The following is a 25,326-nucleotide window of genomic DNA, read 5'->3' as shown; positions in this document are numbered from 1 at the left end:
TAACAAAAGCATTGCAAAAATTTCTGACTTTACAGTACATCGACTTACTTTTGATAGCTAACCAATGCTTTCCTTTGACAAACTCATATCCCTTACTTACTTCTAATAGCTAAACACTGCTTTCCTTTGACAATCTCATATCCCTACTTACTTCTGATAGCTAAATACTGCTTTCCTTTGACTAACTCATATCCCTTACTTACTTCTGATAGCTAACCACTGCTTTCCTTTGACAATCTCATATCCCTACTTACTTCTGATAGCTAACCACTGCTTTCCTTTGACAATCTCATATCGCTAATTACTTCTGATAGCTAAACACTGCCTTCCTTAAGCTTTGACTAACTCATATCCCTAATTACTTCTGATAGCTAAACACTGCTTTCCTTTGACAAACTCATATCGCGACTTACTTCTGATAGCTAAACACTGCTTTCCTTTGACAATTTCATATCGCTAATTACTTCTGATAGCTAACCACTGCTTTCCTTTGACTAACTCATATCCCTAATTACTTCTGAGAGCTAACCACTGCTTTCCTTTGACAATCTCATATCCCTTCTTACTTCTGAAAGCTAACCACTGCTTTCCTTTGACAATCTCAAATCCCTACTTAATTCTGATAGCTAAACACTGCTTTCCTTTGACAAACTCATATCCCTACTTACTTCTGATAGCTAAACACTGCTTTCCTTTGACAAACTCATATCCCTTCTTACTTCTAATAGCTAAACACTGCTTCCTTTGACTAACTCATATCCCTTACTTACTTCTGATAGCTAAACACTGCTTTCCTTTGACAATCTCATATCCCTACTTACTTCTGATAGCTAAACACTGCCTTCCTTTGACAAACTCATATCCCTTACTTACTTCTGATAGCTAAACACTGCTTTCCTTTGACAATCTCATATCCCTACTTACTTCTGATAGCTAAACACTGCTTTCCTTTGACAAACTCAAATCGCTACTTACTTCTGATAGCTAAACACTGCTTTCCTTTGACTAACTCATATCCCTTACTTACTTCTGAAAGTTAAACACTGCTTTCCTTTGCAAACTCATATCCCTACTTACTTCTGATAGCTAAACACTGCATTCCTTTGACAAACTCATATCGCTACTTACTTTTAATAGCTAAACACTGCTTTCTTTTGACTAAATCATATCCCTTATTACTTCTGATAGCTAAACACTGCTTTCCTTTGACAATCTCATATCGCTACTTACTTCTGATAGCTAAACACTGTTTTCCTTTGACAATCTCATATCGCTACTTACTTCTGATAGCTAAACACTGCTTTCCTTTGACAATCTCATATCGCTACTTACTTCTGATAGCTAAACACTGCTTTCCTTTGACAATCTCATATCCCTACTTACTTCTGAAAGCTAACCACTGCTTTCCTTTGACAATCTCATACCGCTACTTACTTCTGAAAGCTAACCACTGCTTTCCTTTGACAATCTCATATCGCTACTTACTTCTAATAGCTAAACACTGCTTTCCTTTGAGTAACTCATATCCCTAATTACTTCTGATAGCTAAACACTGCTTTCCTTTGCCAAACTCATATTGCTACTTACTTCTGATAGCTAAACACTGCTTTCTTTTGACTAACTCATATCCCTAATTACTTCTGATAGCTAAACACTGCTTTCCTTTGACAATCTCATATCGCTACTTACTTCTGAAAGCTAACCACTGCTTTCCTTTGACAATCTCATATCGCTACTTACTTCTGAAAGCTAACCACTGCTTTCCTTTGACAATATCACATCGCTACTTACTTCTAATAGCTAAACACTGCTTTCCTTTGACTAACTCATATCCCTAATTACTTCTGATAGCTAAACACTGCTTTCCTTTGACAAACTCATATCGCTACTTACTTCTGATAGCTAAACACTGCTTTCTTTTGACTAACTCATATCCCTAATTACTTCTGATAGCTAAACACTGCTTTCCTTTGACAATCTCATATCGCTACTTACTTTTGATAGATAAACACTGCTTTCCTTTGACAATCTCATATCCCTACTTACTTCTGAAAGCTAACCACTGCTTTCCTTTGACAATCTCATATTGCTACTTACTTCTGAAAGCTAACCACTGCTTTCCTTTGACAATCTCATATCGCTACTTACTTCTAATAGCTTAACACTGCTTTCCTTTGACAATCTCATATCCCTACTTACTTCTGAAAGCTAACCACTGCTTTCCTTTGACAATCTCATATCGCTACTTACTTCTGATAGCTAAACACTGCTTTCTCTGACTAACTCATATCCCTAATTACTTCTGATAGCTAAACACTGCTTTCCTTTGACAAACTCATATCGCTACTTACTTCTGATAGCTAAACACTGCTTTCCTTTGACAATTTCATATCGCTAATTACTTCTGATAGCTAACCACTGCTTTCCTTTGACAATCTCATATCCCTACTTACTTCTGATAGCTAAACACTGCCTTCCTTAAGCTTTGACTAACTCATATCCCTAATTACTTCTGAGAGCTAACCACTGCTTTCCTTTAACAATCTCATATCCCTTCTTACTTCTGATAGCTAACCACTGCTTTCCTTTGACAATCTCAAATCCCTACTTACTTCTGATAGCTAAACACTGCTTTCATTTGACAAACTCATATCCCTACTTACTTCTGATAGCTAAACACTGCTTTCCTTTGACAAACTCATATCCCTTCTTACTTCTAATAGCTAAACACTGCTTCCTTTGACTAACTCATATCCCTTACTTACTTCTGATAGCTAAACACTGCTTTCCTTTGACAATCTCATATCCCTACTTACTTCTGATAGCTAAACACTGCCTTCCTTTGACAAACTCATATCCCTTACTTACTTCTGATAGCTAAACACTGCTTTCCTTTGACAATCTCATATCCCTACTTACTTCTGATAGCTAAACACTGCTTTCCTTTGACAAACTCAAATCGCTACTTACTTCTGATAGCTAAACACTGCTTTCTTTTGACTAACTCATATCCCTTACTTACTTCTGAAAGCTAAACACTGCTTTCCTTTGCAAACTCATATCCCTACTTACTTCTGATAGCTAAACACTGCATTCCTTTGACAAACTCATATCTACTTACTTTTAATAGCTAAACACTGCTTTCTTTTGACTAACTCACATCCCTAATTACTTCTGATAGCTAAACACTGCTTTCCTTTGACAATCTCATATCGCTACTTACTTCTGATAGCTAAACACTGCTTTCCTCTGACTAACTCATATCCCTAATTACTTCTGATAGCTAAACACTGCTTCCTTTGACAAACTCATATCGCTACTTACTTCTGATAGCTAAACACTGCTTTCCTTTGACAATCTCATATCGCTACTTACTTCTGATAGCTAAACACTGTTTTCCTTTGACAATCTCATATTGCTACTTACTTCTAATAGCTAAACACTGCTTTCCTTTGACTAACTCATATCCTTCCTCACATCTACATTTGTATGACCCTTTAGTGTTGATACAATGCTGACTACACAGTCCTGGAGGATCACATTCATTGGTATCTACAAATATTTACATTTTTTATAATCGAATATCTGAGCTAACACAATACTGTAGATTCCTGTTCTTAAACATTTTGATTATGTCATAAAATACTAAATAGCTTAATATACATGAATACTGAAAATAGTAATTTTTAAACCAAAACTCCTAAGATTTTTGATTTAAAACTATTTGCAAATGCTCTGAAAGTTTTAAATATCTTTGTTTTTTTTTTTTTTTCATTTTTCATGTTATTTGAAGAAAAACAATTCAGAAGGTTAAGAGGTGTTACTTTATGTCAAATATACATACCAATGCACTCTTTAGTTCCATTTAATTGCAGCCCTTTAGGACAGATGCACTCTGCTCCCCTAGGAGTTTGAATGCATTCAAATTGACAACCACCTAAGTTTACTAAGCACTCATCATTATCTGCAAAGAAATTTGAAATTTTATCAGTTCAGTATTTTTATGATTTTACTTTTTATTGATAAAAAGAATAGTACAGAAATGTCTTGTGTTTTTATGATATATATTTTTTGATATATAGCATGATAGTAATATTGTTTGTACTTCTGCATATTAAAAATTCGACAAAATGTAGGTTTAAGCACCCAGTCGAAACATTAATATCTTGTTTTTCCTTTTTTTAAGGGGGGGGGGGGGGGTGTAGGTTGTTGCAAGAATTAAATGCTTGTGTGTAGTTTTTCTGCATAGCTGAACTTATTGATCCAAGAGTTGTCTGTTAAAAAATTTGCAGATATCTCACTTATATACACATTATTATTATACTTACTATTCAAATGAAACAAGTATGAACTTTTTTATAGTACATGATTTTTTTCCATGTACAATGTTGACCTTTACTATTGGACGGGTTTCCCTTTGCCATATATATTCATGTTTTATGCTATGAATTTACAGTCTATATCAAGGGTCCGGAAACGGTCATATATGCCAGACATGACCGATTTGGAAACTGAAAAGACCGAAATGATTTATTGGGATTTAGGTCTTTTTTTTTTTTTTTACAGAAATAATTTCGGTCATTTCATTGAGATCAGGGTTTTATCGGTCGCCATTTTGAATTTATTTTTGTTTTCAGGTCATCAAGAAAAATAGATTTGTTTGAGACAAAATAAAAATTTTATTGATTTGTGTTAGTGATTTAATAATATTTATCATTAGTCTGTTGTTTATTCTATAATGTAAGTAAAAACAATGTACAGGACTCTGTCGAGTCACAGCGTGGGGTAAGTCTGGGTTCAAGCCACTAGGTTTGTTTACATAGTAATTATCACCACTTGAGGATAGTAATCAATGTCCAGGAAGTTTGAATTCGGCTTGGGTGTCGTTATTGTCTTAATTAAAGCCATAAAGGCCATGTACACAAATCTCACCTGTAAACACCTGTTAAGCAATAAAAACAATATGGCGATTTACTGTGCATCAAATTTAACGTTTTAACCATTCTGACCTAGATTTTCCCAAACAGATATTATTTTATTCATTAAAGAAGACAAATAACACTGTAGACCCGAGAATCTGTCAATTTTTATCCAAATAAAACATACAATCCATTTATAATCGATCAGCTGATTTGGTCAACGTTTGTTAAATATAGATATATGTTTACTGAGTTTGCGCATGGAAAATGGGGATCAACATGGGTTAATTGATAATCTTATTTGAAAGATCGATTTTACTGTTAACTTTTCGGTAGGAAATGGCAGATAAAGATATTAATAGATTTGCAAAAGTGGTATAGCGTATAATTTATAGGAATGCAGAATTAAAAAAAAATGTTTAAAAAAGGAATTAAAACTAAATAACGTAATTTAGATTTGAAGCCATACAGCCTATTTAAGAAATATACTCAGCGAATGAACAATCTCGATTTTTTTTTGTTTTTTTTGCACTTCCGATTTTTTGAAACCATCTTACTCACAGAATGTAATGGGCGTTATCCTTTTTTTTGTTTTCCTGGCTAAACTTCCGATTTTTACCCAAGTGAAGCCATACATTCTCTCTGTAAAGACCAACAGAATTCATGGTTTCCCCTTTTTGGTCCTCATATCGTAAACCAGGTAAATACACATTATCTTGTTGTGTTTTAGGTAATCACTTACACTCATCCAAACAGCAGCAATTTGAACAATACAAACGATATCTTGTACATGCAATAAGAAGCTCAACACAGTTTATTAATTGGTTTACATAACTTTATTTCAAAATGATGAAACATGCCGTATTTTATTCCTCTTTTAATTTATGCAAATTTAAAGGGTTATGCATACGACCTCAGTGATGCAATACACAACAACAAAACGTCTCCTCGTGTAGTTTCTAACTCAGAGACATCACTGTTACTAATAGATCAAGGTACAGTTACACTTGTTTGACCCAATACTTCACAAAAAAGGACCTTACTTGTCCATGTGCAAGACTTGTCACCCTTAGAAAAATGCATTATTGTGCATCACGATATTATTACATCACAAAAAAAAAATGACCGAAATGACTTGGGAAAATTTCCGGATCCTTGGTCTATATTAGATATTTATGTATGTTATTAAAGTAATCAAAGTTATCTAAAAGGAATTTATGGATATGTTAACTCTATCAACTCATTTTCAGAGGTACTTTTTCCTCCAAGGCCCACACCCATACAATTTAAATCAGAAATTGTATACCTTTTTGAACTTAAAACTAGTTTATTACCTTTTCTACCCCTTTAATATCAACATTAAGTTCCTTTCCCCCATAAAACTAATTATAAAATAGTCTTTATCAAGATCCCATAACAACTATCCACTTACTACATAATGGACTTTCATCATTTCCTCCTGGACAGTCAGGTTTACCATCACAAACCTGGGTTTTATTAATACACTGTCTGTAATCCCCTGGACACTCCCATTGATCTCGTGGACAATAAAATGGTGGTGGTGCTGAAAATAAAAAAAAAATTTGGTTTATTTACACACTGTCTGTAATCTCCTGGACACTCCCATTGATCTGGAGGACAATAAAATGGTGATGTTGCTGAAAATAAAATATGCATTTCCTTATCTATACTTGCCTTTTCTAGCAGATTGTAAATTAAAATTGGTGAGGTAAAAATAAAATACTTTATTTTTTTTTTATTTCTTCAGTAACAGAAAATATCATAGACACGTACCATTTTTCACTGGACTGTAAAATGATGACAGTGCTTAAATTATTCATTTATTTTTTGGGGCATTTAGTCAAAGCTCTCTTTGAAACTCCAATAAAATGAGTCAAATGTAAAATGAAGATGGAAATACTTAAAATTGAGAATGGAAATGGGCAATGTGTCAAAGATACAACAACCCGAAACAAAGAGCAGAAAACCGCCCAAGGCCAATTTGACTCTATTATAATTACATCAAAATTTAGGTACAGTTGATAGCATTGTCGGTGGTGAATTTTCACGGTGATTGCCAATGATTGCTGGTGATCACTCTGAAATACTTGCATATTCAATTGATATCAAATAACAGGGTCATTAATCAGAGTGATTATCGCTCTAAATCACCAGCAATCACCCTGTTTCACTGTGATTATAAACTCAACAAAGCAAGAGGAGTGATCATTGTTTGTACTGTAATCTAACATTAATAAAAATCAGGTTTTATTGCAGTATTAAGAACATTCCATTTTATAAAAAGAATTTCTGAAAATTTGTGATTTTTTTAACTTTACCATGGACAGTGTTCCAATAATCCTTGCTGTGATATAAGCGAATAACATATCATACATAAAAGAGAAAACAAAATGATCGAACTAAATATAACCGAGAAGACATTCATGTTTACGCTTTTTGGAACAACAATTAAGCTCAAAACAATCTCTGGAAAAGAAATAGACATTTTTACATGGTAGCCTAATGCTATGAAATTTTGTCAAAATCAATCAAGATATGTAAGCCAATGTAAACCCTTATGATATTGTCTGGCAACTTATGAAATACCATGAAAAGCCCAGACAATGAAGTAGAACATGTAATTATGACAATAACAATTTATAAAATATTCTAAGCATAACATGTTTAAAAATAATATAAAATAAAAGAAGAATGTGTCTGAGGACACGAAAACCCCTGCTCAAGCTTTGCAAAGAAAATGGGATGGAAAGTCGAAAGGAAAGAAAGACAGGCGGTCAAGGTTAACACTTAATGCCCCCGTCGCCTTTGGCTGGGGCATAAAAAACAAAATAAGTACTGTAAATTCAGAAATTTTTGTAATTTTTTTATTAATTCAAAAATTGTGAAGAGATAGGTTTCGCATAAATAAAAATTTGTAAGGGTTCCGCGGAACCTAGAGTCTCGCCTACTTTTGCTGTTAATCGCAGGCTCAACAAAAATGAGATGATGAAAAAATTTAATAAAAATATTCCTCTCAATACAATTTTTTTATTATAAGAAGCTTCTGTCCAAGTTTGATAAAAATCCAGGATAGTTTATGAATCTAATAAATGTTTAAAAAAATATAACTGCAGACTGTATGTAATGTTAACAGAAAGAAAAACTAAGTCCACTTATAAGTAAAATATGGATAAACAAGTACAAAATTTTAATAAAAATTTCCTTCTAGATACTAGCTTTTGATCATAAACAAACTTCTGTCCATGTTTGGTACAAATCCAGGAAAGTTTAAGAAAGTTAATAAAATTTTAAAAACTTTAACCACAGAGTGAATGTAATGTTTCCTGGCAGAAAAACTAAGTCCATTTATAAGTAAAATACGGAAAAACAGGATTTTTTTTTTATAAATTTACTTCTGGATACTATCTTATGATCATAAACAAGCTTCTGTCCAATTTTGGTAGAAATCCAGGATAGTTTGAGAAAGTTATTAAAATTTTAAAAACTTTAACCACAGAGTGAATGTAATGTTTCCTGGCAGAAAAACTAAGTCCATTTATAAGTAAAATACGGAAAAACAGGATTTTTTTTTTTAAATGTACTTCTGGATACTATCTTATGATCATAAACAAGCTTCTGTCCAAGTTTGGTAGAAATCCAGGATAGTTTAAGAAAGTTATTAAAATTTCAAAAACTTTAACCACAGAGTGAATATTTGTGGACGCCGCCTCCGACGACGACAACGCCGACAGAATGTGGGATCGCTATGTCTCGCTTTTTCGACAAAAGTCGAAGGCTAAAAAAAAAAATGTATCAAAAAATTTTAAAACCATTATTTGTCTCCAACATTTCCGGAATTCCCAATAATAAATCTAAATTTGTTTCCATTGTTGAAAAATCACATTAGTAAATGAACACAAAAATTTATGAATTTACAGTATGCGACTAACTGAAAGTCAACACTTTCAGCAACATGACTTATGTCAAGTTTGCAGGCTTTGTCTTCATCAACATGTTCAGTACTTACGGCAAGTTAATGCTTTGTCTTCATCAACATGTTCAGTACTTATGGCAAGTTAATGCTTTGACTTCATCAACATGTTCAGTACTTACGCAAGTTAATGCTTTGTCTTCATCAACATGTTCAGTGCTTACGGCTAGTTAATGCTTTGTCTTCATCAACATGTTCAGTGCTTACGGCTAGTTAATGCTTTGTCTTCATCAACATGTTCAGTACTTACGACAAGTTAATGCTTTGTCTTCATCAACATGTTCAGTGCTTACGGCTAGTTAATGCTTTGTCTTCATCAACATGTTCAGTACTTACGACAAGTTAATGCTTTGTCTTCATCACTGTTATCTCCACAGTCGTCATCTCCATCACAAACCCACAACTTAGACACACAACGGCCGTTCTCACATCGGAAACGATCAAAGGAACAAGTAGGATTAGCTGTAACAGACAAATACACTTATACACATTCATATAAACACTCATATGTGTATATAAACAGTAAAACTTGTGGCACTCGTGTGGAAAATTTCTGAAGATAAGGGGGTCATACCCACATCTTAGACACGCAACATTTTCACAAAGGAACATGCAGAAATAACTATAATAGACAAACACAGGAGGGATTGTGCCTGATATTCATATGATGAAGACATAATCTTTCAATCAGTTTAATTGAGGTCTGGAGCTGGCATGTCAGTAACTGCTAGTAGTCTGTTGTTATTTATGTATTATTGTCATTTTGTTTATTTTCTTTTGTTTCCTATTCTGACATCGGACTCGGACTTCTCTTAAACTGAGTTTTACTGTGTGTACTGTTGTACGTTTGTTTTTTCTACATTGGCTAGAGGTATAGGGGGAGGATTGAGATCTCAAAAACATGTTAAACCCCGCCACATTTTTGCGCCTGTCCCAAGTCAGGAGCCTCTGGCCTTTGTTAGTCTTGTATCATTTTTAATTTTAGTTTCTTGTGTATAATTTGGAGTTTAGTATGACGTCCATTATTACTGAACTAGTATACATATTTGTTTAGGGGCCAGCTGAAGGACGCCTCCGGGTGCGGGAGTTTCTCGCTGCATTGAAGACCCATTGGTGGCCTTCCGCTGTGGTCTGCTCTATGGTCGGGTTGTTGTCTCTTTGACACATTCCCCATTTCCATTCTTAATTTTACATTGTAATTTAATAAAACTGTGAACTTTACTCATTAATTAATTAAACAAAATTTCTAATTAAATATTAACGCAGATATACATCTGGCCTGTGCAACCTTATCATAAAGTTTAAGAACATAAACCGTCCTCATGCAGGTCATGTCTACATGTGGCACACACATCCCTTATTACAAGTTAAACTTACGACAAGAGTTTGGTTCATCTGACCCATCTTCACAGTCCTCTTGTCCATCACATTTCCATGTTTTAGGGACACACCCTCCTTTCTTACATCTAAACTCCTCCTTCAGGCATTTGTCTTCACTTCTGGAAGCTAAAAATAAAACAATTATTCTATTTTCAATTGGGTTTATGGAAAGTTTTTAGAAGATATTGCACAATTCACCCTTCTTAATCTTCCTGTAAAACGACCTTTATATATTTGGTCAAAGATATTGAATAATTTAAAATTCCTATGATATATTGTACAGAATACATTTTTCACATCTAAAACTACTTTTCAAGATGAAATATACATTAGATAATAAAATGCAGAGAAACAACATAAAATGCAATTAATTGTCCAACCAATCAAAGGCCATTGCTCCTGAATGGCAAAAGTCAAAATTGTAGATATTAAATTTCATAATATTTGTCCAGAAGAAAAATTGAGATGCAAGATTTAAAATATATTGAGAAATAAAGGATTTTTTAAATACATAGACTTGAAAAAATCCAATGGGGTACAAAATTTAATAGAAAAATTAAGGAGTGAGAAACGAGCTTCCTTCAATAAAGTTTTGAGTCATGACACTTCTTCACATATAAATCAATTTACAACATGATGGAAGCCAGCTAGACTTTTCAGTAGGTTTTCTGAATGAGTTGTGTCCCTTTATTATAATCATAAACTTACGACAATCCTCCTCATCACTGCCATCCTTACAGTCTGGTGCCCTGTCACACTTATTCCTCTTTGGAATACATTGCCAGGATGTCTTGCACTTCCAGCTGTTCTTGGAACAGTTGAGAGCAGGACAATTTACTTCATCAGTGCTGTCAAAACAGTCATTGCTTCCATCACAAAGTTTTTTTTCTGGAATACAGCGCTTGTCTGAACACTGGAAGTATCCCAACGCACATTTATGGTTACCTGAAAATTAATTAGGCTGAGTGTAAATATAGGAATAGGAACTTTCAATGGTTCTTGATGTTACAATGTGGAGGTTGAAAAAGACATGTCATATTTTCTATATATCTGCCTACTTTTTCACACAGGCAAATTAAGCAAATGGATTGATCAAAATAGATTTCCAAAAAATTTGAGCACACTTTTCTATTTTGACCCCTCACCTTGATGAAAACCTACCCATATGTTGATGTTTTTATGCAGACGATGTTATATTGATGTAAACACTGCATAGCATTCAGACGTTATCATGTGACTTTTGTGTGTAAAATAAAATCAGACATGGAGAAATAGACTATCTCGAAACTAAAGGACTATTGTATTGTTTTTATTGTTGCAAAAAAATGGGTTGGAAATAAATCCAACTAATTAGATGCAGCATTCCCCTGAAATCTCATTAAAAATTATCTCATATTTTGTCGGCTGATCACCATTTGCAGGAATAAATACAAGCATAAATTTATGTATTAACAGTACATTTTAAGTTTTATTTGATAATGATCATATTAATGTTTAGCATACCTAGCCTCAAGCATCACTGAAAAAACATGCATTATCAAAATGCACATCTGGTACAGTGAAGTTTTCATGTATTATGTCTGCAGTGTTCTGAATCTTCTAAATATGATTAAAATGTATAATATACCCCGGTGATGTAAAATGCATTCTTGAATATATATCTTAAACATAGCTTAAATTGTTTCCAATTAACTCAGTTCCTGCTTTTATCCAAGGTCACAAGTTACAGCAGTGAGCCAATAGTTTCCATTCAAGTCTGATAAATCTGACAATTAAACAATCTGACAAAAATTGATATAACATGGGAAATTATATAATAACAAGTAAGGTAGACTCTAGTGCATGATTGACCACTACTGAGGGTCATAAAGGGGTGGTTTGTGCACGGACAAACAGTAAATAAAATGGCCATTTCATGATGAACAAAATAACTACAATAGCTTGGATGTTCCTTTTTTCGCCAATTTGCATTAAAAAGTGTGAAAAATTAGTTTCAAGCACAAAAACACTAGAAATAAAAATAGCAATCACGTTGCATGAAAAATAACCCTTCACCACTCTCAGTAATGTGTTAAAATTTGTATTTTATATAAATGAGAAACAGAGGATGATTTTATTCTGTAATTAGCTTTGTTTTATCCACTTAAAATAAAAAATCTTCCTGCACATACCTCCTTCATAACCCTCATTAGTGGTCAAATAAAAAATCTTTACTTATTTATCATCATCAATATCATAACAAAGGAAGATAACTCACCACAAAAGTCTCCTTCGTCTGATGCATCACCACAATCATTATCTGTGTCACACATAAATTTCTTGTGAATACACAATGTGTTATTACACTGAAATTGTTCTTTATTACAAGTCTTCTGAGCTAGAAAAAAAATAAAACAAGATTACGTGTCCATAGTACACCATCCGTGGCTTGCATGATCATTTTCTTAATTTAGGGAGCCATAAAATCTGGGTCAAATTGTAATTTGACATATTATTTCAAAAGTTCCCATTATAATGAACATTAGTACTAAATTTCATGTTGATCTGACCACAACTTCCTTGTATTGAACTACCAAACCAAAAAACTTTGTTTCAAGCTATCATATTTTCATGTTCAGTGAACCTTGAAATTGGGGTCAAAACAGTAATTAAACATATAAATGAAAAAGTTCACATCTTAATTAAACTAAGTTTCTTGTTGATGTGACTACATCTTCATGGTAAACAACCTTGACCAAAAACTTTGAACCTGAAATGAGATGGATGAACCATATGATGCTTGATAATTAAATAGGTGGGGAATAAAAACTACAAGTAAAATTTAAATTTACAAATCTTCTGCACTGGAAAACAGCACAGATTATAACTTTTAAATTTATATGAAATCAGAAATGGCATCTCTACACAGAACATCACAACCTAAAATTCTCCTTTAAAAGCAGATCTATTTTAAGACGACTTTTAAATTCATGCACTTTTAAGTTACTACACTCCTGACAATAAATGAACAACTTTTTTTAAATTTAATTTTACCTGAGTTAAATATTAATCATTCTATTGTTTATGTTAACATAATTTGTGACATCATTACCTATGTTACCATGGTTACTTACCACATTTAGTTTCATCACTGAAATCTCCACAATCATTATCGCCATCACACTGCCAGTTTTTATTTATACAGCGTCCATTTTTACACTGAAATTCTTTGGATGAACATGACTTTCCTGTAAATAGAAGGACAATAAAATTTCTAATTCAAGGAGCAAGGCCAAGAATTTGTAATATCAAATCCAAAATCCAGTATTTACAATCGTATACTGGCAAATGAAGATAAACTCAACTTCTTATCTGTCTAGTGTTAATTTCTAACAAGTTTGATAACTTCTAAGGTACTTTATTTTACAAGTTTTCAGCCATTTGTCAAGTTTAACTGCTTAAATATAAAAATAAGGAGATGAGGTATGATTGCCAATGAGACAGCTATCCACCAAAGTTAAAATAAAGTGGATGTTAGCAATTATAGGCAACCATACAGCCTTCAACAATGAGAAAAACCCATACCAAATAGTCGGCTATAAAAGGTCCCAACATGAAAAATATGAAACAATTCAATTGAGAAAACTAACGGCCTTAAATTTATAACAAAACAATTAACGAGAAAAACAAATATGACAGACATGAACCAACGACAACCACTGAACTACAGGCTCCTGACTTAAAGCTTGGGACAGGCACATAAAGAATGTGGCGGGTTAAACATGTTTGTGAGCGCTCAACCCTCCCCCTAACCAAGGACAGTGGTGAAACAGCACAACATAAGAACAAACTATAAAAATCAGTTGAAAAAGGCTTTTCACTACTGCAAAAACATTGGCCACACCCTTTGATCATAATAAGTTTGTCATATTATTATAAAGATGTATATGGGTGAAATTCACATTCTTACAAAAAGTTATGGTAGTCGATGCATATGGCCAAAGTGGTCTGAAGCAAAAACAATCATAATTAAGCTAAAAATTAAATCAGAATCATGATTTTTACCTAAAGGGTGTACAATTATGACTATTTTGTTGAAATATATCAGCGCTTATTGAATTTGTATTTTCACATATATTTTATAATAAGAGTTGGACTTTTTATCTATTTTTAATGAAAGATTATTTTGCTTGATATGCAGTTTTATTCCAGGTGTAACTAGACATCATTGAGATGGGAGCCATCTCTGTGGGCCCCGCTGACCTTGAACTTTGACCTAGGAAGTTGTACAAACATTATGACACACCCTCTGGTGTTGGTTAATATACATGTCAAGTATAAAGTATGAAATTATAACGGTTCTCTAAATATAGAGCGGACACAATTTGTTACAGTCAGAGGGACGGAAGGACAGACTGATCACTCTAGGGCTACCCGCCATTACGCGTGGCCCTAATAATCAGCATTTGGTGGGAAAATACTGTAAATTCAGAAATCTTTGAATGCATTGATTACTGTGATTGTTGAACAATGAACATGCACAAATGCCAGATTAATTATTGCCATTTCAGGAAATTTTGCATACAAATAATACTACTAAAATCTTTAAATGCAACTTTTTATAATTTTGTAAAACCTATTCTGTAGCAATTTTTGTAGTTATTAACATATTGCAAATATTTTTGAATTTGCAGTACACTCGATCTAAAAATTAATCAATATGGAAAATTGTATTCACTTTTTCAAACTAATTGCTGTAAAGAAATTCAGATTCTTCAAATACTTTTTTTTTTTTTTTTTAAAATAAATAAAATTCATATTTTTTTTAAAACCCTTAAGAACTAAATATCATTAAGGGCATATGATACATCTACAGGGGAGGTAATGAAGTTGCTAACATAAAATGTTATTTTTCACAATGTCAAACTGAAAAAATTGGAGAAAATGCCTTTTTCAACTTTATTTTTTACTTATGTAAAGAAGATATTCCAAATGATTTTATAAAAAAACACTAATGGTTATATTTTGCAACAAAAAAGTTAGGGATGTCTGTCCAAATGATAAAAATGTCCAAGAAACAGAAATTTTGAGTAAATGTCTAAAATTTGGACCCCATTTATCTCTAAAAGTAGCACATGAAGGTATATTTTTTGTGAAAAACAGCTTGTATGCAAATTTTCGTCAAAAATTCAAAGTGGGATCTTAACTGTATCTAATGCCCTTAAAGTATCTTATATTTGTAGCACTAGTTTACACAGCCATTCTGCAAATGAAATATTAAATGTGGAATCCATCAAAGAAAATTGTCAAAAATGATTGCAAACAGTGTTACTTTTAATTATACATTTTTTTTTTAAATCTTAAAAGAAAAGTCAATGTTTTAATCTAATTTCAGGACTCTTCCATTAAAACAGATGTTGGAAAGAGATCCCCCACAACCAACATACTATGAGTAGTTTTCCTTTATTATATGGACACTTTATCATGAATGACCAACTACTCTTGTCCAAAAATTAACCTTCCCTAGCTTTCTACCTTCCCTAATTCATTTTAATAGAATAGCCCTTACAAAAAAATACAGGGCAGTATTTCAAAGAATATTTGTATGTATGATAAAATAGGGTTGTACTTAATGCATTTTTCAAAAGACTATGTGAAGATGTCATTTTGTCCTCTGACTACACATACTTACACATATCTAATAACCTATTCTCTGTTAAATTAAACTTATCAGTGAAAATTTAAAACTCTTAATCAAAATAACAGACTCTTTGCTAAAACCAGTTTTTCTATTTCTGTCATGTTAGAAAGCAATACAAATGAGCCGGCCCCTCAGGGCTCGACAATAACGCTTGTCCGATTGTCCGGTACCAGAGGAAAAAAAGGTCGGAGAAGTAAAAACCATAGTAAGCTTGTCCGACGGGACAAGTAAAATTATTCTTCAGAAAATAAATTAAATCCAACTTTGATGATCAAAGTAATTATAAACAAAAAAACAAGAAAAGAAGATAAAAGCAAATATTAATTTGACATGTTTACTTGCAGTCGATAATTTAAAACTGGTTCTTTGTTAGATAGTTCTAAACAGATAAAACGCATACTATTCTCGGAAACCAGTCTTACTGATCGGAATCAGCGATGCACTTTGTAGATAAGGTAACGTTACAAGACAGTTCGGCACCAGCACGGAAACGATTCGGCTCCATGTTTAATAGATAGTTTGGAACTGTAGGAGACATTTTTAATAGACATGTTTAATAGACAGTTTGGCACCATAGGAGACATTTCGGGACCAAGACAAACCAGTACCTCGTTTCCCTACCTTATTGAATTATTCTGTTGCTTTATAATATTAAAGTACCATAATTTTTTTTTAACAAAAATATTTTTTAAATAAAAATGAAGAAATTATTAAATTATTGACCATAAAATTCTTAGAATCATATTTGATCATATGTAGACAAAACAATGACGGTGTAGACTGACAGGCCTACCTGACGGTGCCTCATGTGCTGAGTCTGATGAGACTTTGGCATTGATGAAAACTAGAACCTAAGTCCTGTGACATGACTAGATTCAATTGTTCCTGACTCATATTTTTGAAAAGGATTTCAAGAGATATAAATCAAATTCTGTTCTTTTGTTTTAATTCATTTTGTTTGGTGAATCAAATTAAAATGCAAAAAAGGTTGATATTAGGATTTTTTTCGGACAAGTTACAATTCCATTCGGACAAGTAAGTTTTGGTATGTACTTGTCCTATTGGACAAGTTGAAAAAAAAGTTATTGTAGAGGCCTGCCCCTCTAATTCGGACTGTAGCAATACTATTGGGTCAGAAGGTCTAATCCTGTATCGTAAACATTTAGACTCAAACTTCTTCTAAAAAGACAAAAAATATGGCCTACATACCAAGTGTTAACCACTTACCGTTTTCACAATTCTGTTCATCCGACATATCTATACAGTCATTGTCCCCATCACAGCGAAAGGTTTTCGGTATACACTTCTCATTTTTACAGGTGAAAAATTCCTTACGACAATCACTTTGTTTCTTTTCGTCAGGATTTAGGACACAATCACGCTGGTTATCAGACATCTTCCAACCATAAGGACAGTCACAAACTCGTCCTAGTCCTGGTATTCCACTGGTATAAGGAACAGGGAAACAAAAATGTGAACAATGTCCATTACTAAGTAGACATGGATGGTCATCTGAAAAAGAGGAATAAATTTCTCATTCATTTTTTCTTTTTTATGTATTTATATCCCAAACTTCAGATTATAGTGCAATATAGGATATAAAATGGGATCAGATCCGGAAAACGGACCGTATGGTGTTTGCTCATTGTTGAAGGCCAAACAATGACCTAAAGTTGCTTACATCTACAATGTTTGGTCTCTGATAGATAGCTGTCTAATTTGCAATCAAACCACATCTTCCTAAATCTATTTTTTAAAATTACTAGGACATTAAGACTAGTAGTTTTTTTTGGTAAAAACTGAGAACTTTAATATTGTCCAAACAGTATTAGTTTGCAAATAATTAATTAAATTATGTTTGTTGACTTATTTTTTTGTAAACATTTAATTATTTATCTGCAATAAGTAAATAAAATATAAATTAACCAGTTTTAATAGGTTTTATAGCAATTCCCAATATAGTAAATTTTGGAGTTCATCATCCTTGGCGATTTAAAAAGTTAACACCTATGAAACTAGCACTAAAAGTTCATGTATGATATATGATGTCAAGAGAATCAGGTGATGAATTTTGTAAAGTACCTGGTTTTTTCTGCACATCTTGATCATACACCAATACATCCCTCAAATATGACACGCCTTTCCTCAAAGTTACATCACTTCCCCCTCGTCTGTTTACTCTTACAATAGACTCAAGCTTCCAGTCGGAGAAAAATATAAAATCTGTAAATAATATACAATTCAAATACTATAACTACAAATGTAAATTGCCAAATACATGAATTAAAAAGTTTTGCAACATTGCTTCAAAAAGAAAGAGAAAATTCAAATAAAAACACCACCTTATAAAATATTTAAATTAGTTCTTTTTTTATTAATGAGTCCCCTAGTCTGTCCTCAATGTTATATGCAGTTTTATAAAAGAACTCATAAAGTTGTCCTTTTTCTGAAGTCAATTAAGGGAAGGCATGAAACAATTTTTAAAAGTTTCAAGATTGCATATTTTAAATAAAATATACAACAAGCACAACAATATAAGTTATAAAGCTATGAATACATTTGTTAGCTAGTGCTTGTGGTACAGAGCTTTAATTTCAAATTTGTCTGTTATTGAAGGGAATAAAATGTATTACCACAACTTGTAGCACTACAATATAAAACATTTGACATAATGGACTAAAAGTCATTGTTTTGCAAATGTAACAAGTGAAACTGTGAGCTACTGCTCACTGATGATACCCCCGCCCAAATATGCAAATGATGTAAGTGTTCGGTAAACAGAAAGTTGTTGAGTGATGAATCTGAAAACACATCACACGGTATAGCTGACTCATATAAACCCTGAAACCAAATTTCAGAAATCCTTATAATGTACTTCCTGAGATAAATGTGACGAAAATTTTCAACTACTTGGATGTCATGTGTAAAATGATGTAAGTGTTTGGTAAACAGGAAGTTGTTGAGTGATGAATCTGAAAACGCATCACACGGTATAGCTGACTTATATAAACCCTGAAACAAAATTTCAGAAATCCTTATGATGTAGTTCCTGAGAAAGATGCGATGAAAAATATTCATGGGACGGACGGACATACATACAAAGGTAAAACAGTATACCCCCACTTTTTTAAAGCGGGGTCTAATTCAGCCATGCAAAATAGATTGTTGATTACCCCTTATCCTGCCGGGTCTGTTTTTACTCTCGGGGTCAATTCTTCTGGTTTTTTTAATAGATGGGAAAAAAAAGACCAGGACTCTAATCTAGAACAATTATCAATGATGCTTTATTTGTTCTATATGTTTCTTTTATCATTCTGAAAGTTTAAAATAGCCTATATCACAATATAGATCAAGATATAAAGTCAAACAAGTTTTTCCTCAAGAATTTCCTGTCAGTGGTTTAAGAAAAAATATTCTGTAGAGCAAAACTCCACATACTTTGTTTTTTTTTTTTTGCGAAATATAAAATAAAATGAAGCTTTTCCTGCCTGCAGACCATTTAAAATGTAAAAGGGGGTACCAACATTCAATATGCAATGGCCTTAGGACAAGCCACTCAAAATTAAGGCAAATTTTAATTAAAGTCCAGGTAATCAAAATGTGTGTTAATTGGTAAATTATAAAATACTAACCTTTATATGCAGCTATACCAAATGGATGAGCAACATGAATTCCTTCTAAAGTTTTAACATTTTCTCCATCTAGATCACAGTACTGAATCCTGCAAGGTACAATAAATTTGGCATCTTATATTTCCCAAAGAATTTCAATTCATTTCTTTCATATTGTGGTACTGTGGATTCAAAAATATTCGTTGGATACCAATTTTCATGGATTTCGTGGGTACAGGGGAACCACGAATTTAAATGTTCAACGAATAACAAATTTTCTAAAGGAATGTATGCAGACTTTGCCAAAACCATGAAATCAAATATCCACGAAACGCAAGTTTTTCTCAATCCACGAAAATCGGTACCCACGAAAATAAATGAATCCACAGAAAATCAAAATAAATAAAATATTTAAACACATTTTAAATTACATCATAAAGGCCAATGCAAATGGCAAGCTTGTCTGTATTCAAACATTCTTTAAGGATATACTTAGGTGAAATTAAAAAAATCTAGAATTTAAAATTGATATCATAAGTCAGAAGAGCATTAGCTAAGGAACAAAATAAGCTGAAAATATTGATAGGTTATGGAACTCCTTTTTGAGATATTTGATTTTTTTAAAAATGGCGGGAAAGGGCTGACTCAAAGACTTTTTATACCTTATATTTAACATTGGCATTATTTGGGTCTCAAATCGTAAGAAAAAAAATCTAGAATCTGCTTAAATTTTGGTAATGACCTTTTTATGAGCTATTGAAGTCTTCTATGAAAAGAAAAGTGTGTGATATGGGGCAAAATATTTTACCCTGTATCGTAGGAAAAAACCCAAGGAATCCGAACATCTGACAGAAATTCCTAAACCTGACCTGACTACATCCTTAAACGGGCATAAGCTGTCAAATTCATGTTTACCGATTTGACTCAAATTCTCATATTTGATTTATAACATACTTAAACAAATATTCAAATTATAACTAGAGGCTCTCAAGAGCCTGTGTCGCTCACCTGACTCTACTTTGGTTTTAGAAATCATGTAAAGATAGATAAAAATCATAACAGATACCCAAATAATGATTGAGGCCAAATTTTGATTAATATTGGTCCCATTATTTAATAAAATATCCTGGTGGCCATCTTGAACAGTAAATCGGCAACAAAGTAGCAACACTTGGTCAGCACTTCAAAAGTAACATTCATGCCATGTTTGGTTTCATTCCATTCAGTGGTACTCTAAAAGAAGATATTTGTATGTATTTCCCATAGGGTCCTATGTTAAACTAAGCCCCCCCCCCCTAAGCAGCCATCTTGGATGATGGATCAACTGCAAAGTAACAACACTTGGTCAGCAACTCATAAGGAACATTCATGCCATATTTGGTTCAATTCCATTCATTGGTTCTCTAAAAGAAGACAATTGTATGTATTTCCCATAGGGTCCTATGTTAAACTAAGTCCCCTGCTGTCGGCCATCTTGGATGATGGATCAGCTGCAAAGTAACAACACTTGGTCAGCATCTCATAAGGAAGATTCATGCCATGTTTGGTTTCATTCCATTCAGTGGTTCTCTAAAAGAAGACTTTTGTATGTATTTCCCATAGGTCCTTTGTTAAACTAAGTCCCCTGCTGTCGGCCATCTTGGATGATGGACCGACTGCAAAGTAACAACACTTGGTCAGCACCTCATAAGGAACATTCATGCCATGTTTGGTTTCATTCCAATCAGTGGTCCTCTAAAATAAGACATTTGTATGTATTTCCCATAGGGTCCTATGTTTAACTAAGTCCCCCGCTGGCGGCCATCTTGAATGATGGATCGGCCACAAAGTAACAACACTTGGTCAGCACCTCATAAGGAACATTCATGCCATGTTTGGTTTCATTCCATTCAGTGGTTCTCTGAAAGAAGACATTTGTATGTATTTCCCATAGGGTCCTATGTTAAACTTAGTCCCCCGCTTGCGGCCATCTTGGATGATGGATCGACTGCAAAGTAACAACACTTGGTCAGCACCTCATAAGGAAGATTCATGCCATGTTTGGTTTCATTCCATTCAGTGGTTCTCTAAAAGAAGACATTTGTATGTATTTCCCATAGGGTCCTATGTTAAGCTAAGTTCCCCGATGGCGGCCATCTTGGAAGATGGATCGGCTACAAAGTAACAACACATGGTCAGCACCTCATAAGGAACATTCATGCCATGTTTGGTTTTATTCCATTCAGTGGTTCTCTAAAAGAAGTCATTTGTATGCATTTCCCATAGGGTCCTATGTTAAACTAAGTCCCCCGCTGGCGGCCATCTTGGATGATGGATCGGCTACAAAGTAACAACACTTGGTCAGCACCTCATAAGGAACATTCATGCCATGTTTGGTTTCATTCCATTCAGTGGTTCTCTAGAAGAAGTTCAAAATGTAAAAAGTTAACGCCGATGACGGACGACGCCGGACGACGCCGACATCGCCGGACAACGAACGCCAAATGATGAGAAAAGCTCACTTGGCCCTTTGGGACAGGTGAGCTAAAAAGTCAAAAAAAAATTACGATGCATGGACTCAATAATATGTATCAGCATTTTGTGTGTATTTAAGTCTAGACACCATTCAATTAACCATCGAGGTGACCTCTGAAGACTGCCAATGGCAATATAACCCAATATAAACATAAATATAGATATAAATAGATAGTGAGACATGCAATTGGATTTTTCAAAGGTCAGTTTGATTATATATTATAGGTTAAAAAAATATGTTAATCATTGTTTTTACCTGTATAAGAATGAATTTTTGTGGATCGAATCAGTCTACCAAATGATGTACCCTTGTTTCATTTTCAATGTTGACTTTCTTTTCTTTTTAATAGCTGAACATGCCTAGTTTATGTGTAACCGATCTTGAAATAAGAAGTTAAGTTGAAGGTCACATGAATACAGATTTCATGAGGTCAAATTATTCACTTGCAAGTGAATAATTCATCAGCAATGTTTCTAAGCTTATTTTGACAAAATTGAAACAAACTGGCTGCTAAAAGCGAATTTTTATTTCATTATTTCACTTTTATTAGTGATTGAACAAAAAAAAAAATGTTTTTTATATCTCGTAGCTAATGACCCATTAATGTAATATTAATTATAAGATGCAGACTAAGCCCATTAGACCCAATTAGTCGAACACTTATCTATTAAAGTAAGCATCGACCCAGTATTATCTATTTGTACTAATATCTAGACTAAGTCCATTTTGCCCAATTTGTCCAACACTTAACTGTCCAAGGAGGCATTGACCCAGTACAATCTGTTAGTTCTAATATCTAGACTCAGTCTATTTTGCCAAACTAGTCAAAGACTTACCTGTCAAAGTCAGCATCGACCTAGTATAATCTGTCAGTAAAAATATCTAGACTCAGTCCAATCATTTGTCCAACACTTACCTGTCAAAATAAGCATCAGCCCAGTATAATCTATCAGTACTAATATCTAAACTTATTCCATTTGGCCATCCCAGTTCATACTGTCTGATTTTTGTCATGTTAGTCCCATCTCCATAAGCTCTAGCAATATATGGACTCTGCATAGAGTTCTTCATCCAATCAGAATAAAATAACCAACTGAAAAAAAAAAATGATATTCTTTATAATATTCTAAAGAAGGCATGACAATCTTGAGCCATTATTTGGTCACTGAAATTATATTGGAGTTGGTTTGATAAGGGGTCCACTATTGCCCTATTCCTAGCTTAAATTTCAAATAAGGATTTATTGACCATTATCATAATAAAGTTTAGCGAAAACTAGATAGAAAAAGATCTCTGCTGAAAATTTAAGAATTTTTTCATGAAGTCAAAAATTTACATTTTCCTCGAATTTTAACAAACACAGGTCAATTTCCATTGGTTTTTGGGACTGGAAACAAATAGTGCATACATTGACAAAAAGATTATTTTATATCATGTGTGTTATAACAAACTACATATCTGATTTGAATATTTAGTATGCCTAACCCTGTGCTCCTTTGTTTCCTAGACCTAAATGTGGTTGATATCTGGTTGATTTTGTCATCTTTCACCAAAATCAAAATGTTTGGCCTATTTGGAGTGTAAATGTCCATGCTTTTTATAAGAAAAGGTAGACAAAAATACTTCTACTTCACTTTCTTACATACTTCACTTTCTTACATAACTATTTATCAACTTGAAACACTTTTTATCTGGAAACAATGGATTAAGTATTAGAGGCCAAATAGAGCCCTTTTCAAACTTACTCATTTAAAATGTAAAGGTACTCCATGAATTAATGTGTTCAACAAAACATGACATTATCTAGGTTTGTGTCAAGAATTAATTAAAATTACGAAATCAAGTATCCACAAAAAAATTTATTTTTCTAAATCCTCGAAAATAGGTACGCATGAAAATGAATAAATCCCCATTTATAGATAAACTTACCCTTTCAGAGGATGAACAACAACAGACCTAGGTTTACCAACACCTGATATTAGTATCTTTCTTTCCTTTGGCTGGTCTAGATTAAGAACAGAAACCAGACCAAGAAAAAAGTCAGTATAGTACAGGTTCCTAGAAACCCAGTCCACACATAATCCTTCCACTGATCGTACTTCTTTCACTGTTAATGGGGTGGGATCTGAAACAGAACAACAAATTACCGTAAATTCAAAAATAATTATTGAGAGGTTTTTATTATTGCGTATAATGCAACTGCATCAATATCCCAATAAAAAGAACTCACATTCTGATATATGATACATACAGTCGAACCTCGTTGTGTCGAACTCGGTTGTGTCGAAAACTCGGATGAGTCAAAGTAATTTCTCAGTCCCGGTAAAATTCCCGTTTGATCAATGCATAATTACCTCTGATGAGTCAAACTCAGTTGATTCGAATACTCGGTTAAGTCGAGTAAACTTTATAGTCCCGTCGATGTAAAATTCATGTAAATTGACCCCGATGACTCGAAGTTCAAAAGTAAGAATTTTCAAAAGATGCAGACCTAATGATAAAAATTCAAAACGGATGTATTTCTTATGTAACCTAATCATTTTCCAAAGAGATTAAAGCTGAGTAAACATACTTGTTTGTATAACAGTTAAAATGACATGTTTACGGTGACCTGTAATTAACACCTTTTGTTGATCGTTCAAGCGGAATGTTAGTGTGTTGAACATTTTTCACATCAGATACAAAAAATGAATTTAAATGACCCAAGTCGAGATTAAATGAATCGTTAGATTTAAAACTCATTAATTACAATAAATAAAAGGACAATTACGATAAATTCATGATAATTTAATGGAAACCAGACGACCTCTGGCTCATCAGAGACCGTTCATAACTTAATTCGTTCCGTGAGTGATTTCATAATTTATAGTGACTGACCTTTGTAAATATTTGTGTAGACTATTGATTTTATCTGTGCATGATTTGTATCTGTACTTGTGTGTTTAATTATTATGAAGAACCAAAAATGGAGATTGAATACACAATCATAAAGTGTCATATCGAAAAAAAAGGCACACTGTTCATTGTATCTAGTTTACACAAATCATACCATATTTTATGCATTCCAAATTTATGACGACACACTCGACCTCGGATGAGTCGAACCTCGGATGTGTCGAATACTTTGGTCCAGTCCCTTCGACTTCGACACAACGAGGTTCGACTGTATATTTGTATGAAGCTTTTCGATAAATCACAATAATTAATTTCAAATTTGGTTTGTCAAACTC

The 25,326-nt window shown here is 33.3% G+C and overlaps 1 protein-coding gene across 1 annotated transcript in view; it reads right to left on the bottom strand.

Moving 5' to 3' along the window:
* The window catches only part of LOC127718035 (low-density lipoprotein receptor-related protein 2-like), a 178,434-nt gene that overhangs the window by 108,846 nt on the left and 44,262 nt on the right, over positions 1-25,326 (bottom strand). Inside the window, exons 14-26 of the mRNA XM_052223930.1 lie at positions 24,026-24,221; positions 23,013-23,189; positions 19,603-19,691; positions 18,053-18,193; positions 17,198-17,482; positions 13,404-13,517; positions 12,548-12,667; positions 10,999-11,235; positions 10,288-10,416; positions 9,247-9,372; positions 6,352-6,483; positions 3,845-3,964; positions 3,427-3,552 (exon numbers count right to left, since the gene is read on the bottom strand). Coding sequence (XP_052079890.1) covers positions 3,427-3,552; positions 3,845-3,964; positions 6,352-6,483; positions 9,247-9,372; positions 10,288-10,416; positions 10,999-11,235; positions 12,548-12,667; positions 13,404-13,517; positions 17,198-17,482; positions 18,053-18,193; positions 19,603-19,691; positions 23,013-23,189; positions 24,026-24,221 — 1,992 coding nt within the window. The remainder of the gene's footprint in view (positions 1-3,426; positions 3,553-3,844; positions 3,965-6,351; positions 6,484-9,246; positions 9,373-10,287; positions 10,417-10,998; positions 11,236-12,547; positions 12,668-13,403; positions 13,518-17,197; positions 17,483-18,052; positions 18,194-19,602; positions 19,692-23,012; positions 23,190-24,025; positions 24,222-25,326) is intronic.

Source organism: Mytilus californianus, unplaced genomic scaffold (genome assembly GCF_021869535.1).
Source record: "Mytilus californianus isolate M0D057914Y unplaced genomic scaffold, xbMytCali1.0.p SCAF_10, whole genome shotgun sequence".
In the NCBI taxonomy this organism is placed as follows: Eukaryota; Metazoa; Mollusca; class Bivalvia; order Mytilida; family Mytilidae; genus Mytilus; species Mytilus californianus.
The sequence above is the reverse complement of the archived record's forward strand: the minus strand, read 5'-3'. Positions and strand labels throughout refer to the sequence as shown.